General features: G+C 33.7%; 1 protein-coding gene across 1 annotated transcript; it reads right to left on the bottom strand.

Annotated features, from left to right (window-relative positions):
• Positions 1-4,531: 4,531 nt before the first annotated feature.
• Positions 4,532-5,334, bottom strand: LOC124932070 (dehydrodolichyl diphosphate synthase CPT3-like). The gene has a single exon (XM_047472674.1). The coding sequence runs from the start codon at positions 5,219-5,221 to the stop codon at positions 4,532-4,534; it is 690 nt and encodes a 229-aa protein (XP_047328630.1). The 5' UTR covers positions 5,222-5,334.
• Between the last annotated feature and the right edge of the window lie 252 nt (positions 5,335-5,586).

The raw sequence follows: 5,586 nt of genomic DNA, 5'->3' as shown, positions 1-5,586 counted from the left end.
TGTCAATGAAGAACAAAATAAGAACAATCAAAGATCTGTATGTTTACCAAGAAGAAGACAAAGCATATCAACAGAATGAAAATGAAACTATCAACAGAAAGAGGCTGAAAGCGGCAGACAAGTACATGTAAACATATCGAATGAGATCTATATATAATCAAATAGAAAACAGATATAACCGATACTCGCTCATTAATTTGGATCTTACTAATAAATTCACTATTCTAATTTCTAAATATGCAAGACAAGAAGACCTATCATTGATCAGACTTTTGATCTATGCTAGGTTGGTGAAGAAATTCTCAGATTAGCTTCGAATACAAATGGAAATAGAAGAGATCAGAAATTAAACTAAGAATAAGCCAAACATTCATAACAGATTTGTAGTGAAAACCTATAAAAGACGGCCGCCGGTTCCGCTGTTTGATTGATTGGACTGTGGCCGCGCTTGCGGCCGATCATTGCATTGCAAGAAGGATTGAGTAACGGCGGAAACTGATCGCGGAATCAATCAATCAAAGAGGCGACTGATTTTCTCTGATTCGGTTGTGGTTGTTCTTCTTCTGGTTGGTAAGGGCGATGTGGATCATGGCGGCTGTGGTGCCAATGATGAGGAAGAAGACGATGGATATACTGAAGGAGAGACAGAGAGAGAGAGAGAGAGAGAGAGAGAGAGAGAGAGAAGAAAAGGAGAAGAAACAGAGAAGTGGGTGAGAAAGAGAGAGGGAAAGACCTACTGGAATCCGTGATTTGCGACCCGAATAATCACCCAAGATCCGTCATCCGCCCTTTGAACTCGGAATCTTTATTTAGATCCGAATTTTCATTTTAAATATTTTTCAATTCTTTAAAATTATAAGTGGTAATTTAAATAAGAGAAATGATTAGGAGAGACAATGAGGAGAAAATAACGTGCAATGTGTAATTTGATTAGTCAAAAAATAATAAATTTTTTAATAATTATTTTTTTTAATATAAAATTAATATTATTCAAATTTAAATAAAATATTATTTATTTATAAATATTTTAAATAAAATTAATATTATTTAAATTAATTAATTTTAGTTTGTAACAAATAAGTTATCTAAAATTTAATTTTAAAAAATATTTTAAAGTTTGAAAAAAATAATTTTATAAGTTTGAAATCACTTAAAAAATAGTGTAGATTTCTTCTTAAAAAAAATTAAAAATATCATATATTTTTTTTCTCTTATCTAAAATAATGTTAGACATGTTTTACATTATTATTACCAACCTCTTATATATTACCGTGATTTTTTTACTATCACTTTGACAAACCAACCATCAATCACACAATACACATCTCATATCGTGACCTCAACACTTTCACACACTTATTATCTCTCGTCAAATCAACAACAATCTCAATCGACCTCTCATATCATGACCTCATATTTTTCACATGCTTCTTATCACATCGAAAAACCAACCACAAATCTCAATCGACCTCTAGTACCTGAGCTCACATATTTTCACATTTTGGTTAATCAAAGTTTTATTCATATTATTTTTAATCACCGATATCTCCTTTATTATTGGTCTCTTATCCCCACAAATCCCATCTCTCATCTCATTATTTTTACCCTTATTGCGACCTCTTTTTACCATCAATCAACATCTTTTCTTGTGACTCACACTTTTTCATATTACTCTTTATCCACTAGAAAAATCACACATAAATATCAATCATCCTTTAATCTCGTGACTTCACACACTTTTACAATTCGATTAATCAATATCTTATTCATATATTTTAACCACTATATATCATTTATTATTATCCTCTTTTATATTACCGCGACATTTTTTACCCCCACTTCGGTAAACCAACCAACAAATCTCAATCGACGTCTCATCACATGACCTCACACACTTTCATACACCTCTTATCATTGTCAAACCAACACCAATCCCTCAATCAAACTCTAATCTTGTGACTCACACTTTTTCATATGTCTCTTTGTTCCCTCGATAAATAACTCACCAATCAACATTCACCTATAATTTTGTGACCTCACACACTTTTACATTCTGGTCAATCAACATCTCATTCATATATTTTTAACCAATAATGTATCTCATTTGTTACCAACCTCTTAATTTATTCCCCACTTCTTACAAACCAACCAACAAATCTCTATCGACATCTCATCCCATGACTTTACACACACTTTCACACATCTCTTATCACTCGTCAAACCAAACATCAATCTCCCCAATCGATCTCTCATGATGTGACTCACACTTTTTTAATATGCCTCTTTATCCTCTCGGCAAACCACTCAACAATGCTAATTTCGATTTCTAATCTCGTGAATTCACACACACATTTATACTCCAGTCAATCAACATCTAATTTATATATTTTTAGCCTTCGATATCTCTTTTTATTATCGGTTTCTTATCCCGACGAATCAACCACAAATCCCCACATTGCATCTCATCATATTCACTCTTATTGTGAATTCTTTTACCCCACTTTAACAAATCAATAATCAATCCCTCAATCTACAAATTCGGTCAATCAACATATCATTCTTATATTTTTAACCACTAATATCTAATTTGTTAAGAAGACATCTTATATTTACCCTCATTTTGGCAAACCAACCACTAAATCTCAATCGATATTTTATTCTGTGACCTCACACACTTTCACACACCTCTTATACCTCGACAAACCATCCGCCAATCTTAGTCGACTTATTGTAACCCACACTTTTTCATATGCATCTTTATCCACTTGGCAAACCACCCACCAAATCTTAATCGACCTCTTGTGACTCACACTTTTTCATATGCATATTTATCCCCTTGGAAAATCACCCACCAATCTTAGTCAACTTTTTTACCCCACTTCAACAAATCAACAACCAATTTCAATCGATCATGCACAATTTATCCATCGTCAAATCAACCACTAATTCCCCAAAAAATCTCGTGACCTCACACACTTTCACACATCTTATCCCCTCGGCAAACCACCCACTAATCTTAGTCGACCTCTTGTAACTTATATTTTTTCATATGTCTCTTTATCCATACGGAAAACTACCCACCAAATCTTAGTTGACCTCTTGTGACTCACACTTTTTCATATGCATCTTTATCCCCCACAAAAAACCACCCACTAATCTTAGTCGACCTCTTTTACCCCCACTTCAACAAATCAACAACTAAGTCCAATCGATCACACACCTCTTATCCCTCGTCAAATCAATCACTAATTCCTAATTGACCCTCATTTTGTGACTCACATTTTTTCAAATGCCTCTTTATACCCTTATATGCCTCTTAACCCCCTCGGAAAATAACTCACCAACCTTAGACGACCGCTTTTACCGCACTTTAATAAATCAACAACCACTATCAATTTATCACACACCTCTTACACTCGTCAAACCAACCAATAACCCTTCAACTGATCATCATCTTGTGACTCACACTTTTTCATATGCCTCTTTATCTCATCGATTGACAAACTACCGACCACTTGACCCCCATTTCTTGAACACCTTAACCGCGAGACCACTTGAGATTGTTGAAATAATTTCATAATTTTGTGTAAATATATATATATATATATATATATATATATAGTATTTAATATTTATTACCAATTAGTTAATTAATCGACATCTTGTGACTCACACTTTTCCACATGTGTCTTTATCATATTTTCACATGTTTTATCCCTCGGTAATTAACCACCAATCTTTATCACATTTTCAAACGCTTGTTATTCCTCAGAAAAACAACCACCAATCTCAATCACAGTTTCACACGTCTCTTCTTATTTAGCAAATTAACCATTAATCTCAATCGACTTCTAATCTTGTGACATCACGATTCTTTGTTACCCAATTTTTATCTCTTGAAAAACCACATCACAATCACACTTTCACACGTCTTTTATTCTTAAGAAAATAAACCACCGATCTCAATCGATATTTAACTTCGTGACCTCACACTTTGGTCAATCAAATATTTGATTCATATTTTTTAACCATTTTCATTTGTTACCGACCTATTATCCCTTGGAAACCCACATCCAAATCAAACTTGATTAAAGTGCTGTACTTGTTTTGTTATATTGCAAATTTGAAACATACATATAATATTTTTAATTTTATTTTTAACAGTTTCAAGTTTATGAGAGTGTCAACTCACGAGCCGACCCAAATAATCATTTACTCCCACGTACAGTATATATACAAATTAAACAGAATTTTCGACCCGACAAACCAAACAAATTCAAATTAAACATTATTATTATTAATATTATATATATATATATATTTGAATTTTTATTTGATATTTCAATGTTATTTTGCTTGCAAATTATTCTTTATATATATAAAAAAGGAAAAACTGAACCAAATATTGCTATTAATGTTCTTATTCAAGTTAAGTTCAACGACTTAAGAGGAAGAAGAACCCTAATTTTCTTTTGTAATCCACTCACGAGGATTGAGGATGATGATGATGATTTAGCTTATTCGAATGTGTTTAATCTCTAGCTAATTCCTCTTTCTTTCCAACTTGCAAATACTTGAAATTCCTCTGAAAGTTCAAGATACCACAAAATAGATGGCGGAAACCGATCTCCGGCCAGAGAATAGAAGGCGAATATAAATACGAATGTGAACTCTGCCACAGAAGAAAATTACTCAGCCGAGTTTCGCCCGAGGTACGTATAATGATGTCTGGATCTGGCGCCGCCGCCATGTACATATGCCTCTCAACATCTGTTAACCTAATTTCTCCATTCATCTTATTTTTCTCACAAGCTTCTTGTACAGCATGAACAATCTCGTCCGTAGAAGTGTAGGCCAAACAAATCGACAGAACTGTTCTCGAGTTTCCAGCTGTGGCTGCCATGGCTCTTTCAGCAGCCAACATTAAAGGCTTAGGGAGTAGGTTTAAGTTTCCGACGAAGTAAACCCTAACACCATAACGGTTCGCTACACTTTCTTTCTCGATTATCCCTTCAATAATTTCCTGCATCAGTTTCATGACATGTTGAACTTCTTCTGAACGTCTCTTGAAATTGTCTATGCTAAAAGCATAAATAGTCACGTACTTGAGACCGAGCTCATAACAGTACTGGATCATGGGAATTAAGGCGATGAAACCGACCTTGTGACCTGAACTTTGTTCCAAATTGTGCTTTTTTGCATATCTTCTATTCCCGTCCATTATGAATGCAATGTGATTTGGAAGAGGCCCGACGGAGAGTATCAGGAAAACACATTTTCTTGCAACAGCACTTATGATGCGACCAATATATATCAACGGACTGCTAGCTTTGTCCATATATATTGAACACTTTACAGGTAGGTGCTTATTAATTATCTGTCGATCAATGAAGAACAAAATAAGAACAATAAAAGATCTGTATGTATACCAAGAAGGAAATGACTCTAACCTCAATGATAAATTCAGTATTAATTCTTCCCATTTTATATATAAAAAAACTGAACCGAATATTGCTTTATAATAATATTCTTATTCAAGTACTTAAGTTCAAGCAGTCTTCAGAAGTAGACTTTATAAAACAACTG

Source organism: Impatiens glandulifera, chromosome 3 (genome assembly GCF_907164915.1).
Source record: "Impatiens glandulifera chromosome 3, dImpGla2.1, whole genome shotgun sequence".
Lineage (NCBI taxonomy): Eukaryota > Viridiplantae > Streptophyta > Magnoliopsida > Ericales > Balsaminaceae > Impatiens > Impatiens glandulifera.
The sequence above is the reverse complement of the archived record's forward strand: the minus strand, read 5'-3'. Positions and strand labels throughout refer to the sequence as shown.

Excerpts from the sequence above, each read along its gene's own strand:
- LOC124932070 (XM_047472674.1), bottom strand. The coding sequence starts at position 5,221 with ATGGACGGGAATAGAAGATATGCAAAAAAGCACAATTTGGAACAAAGT.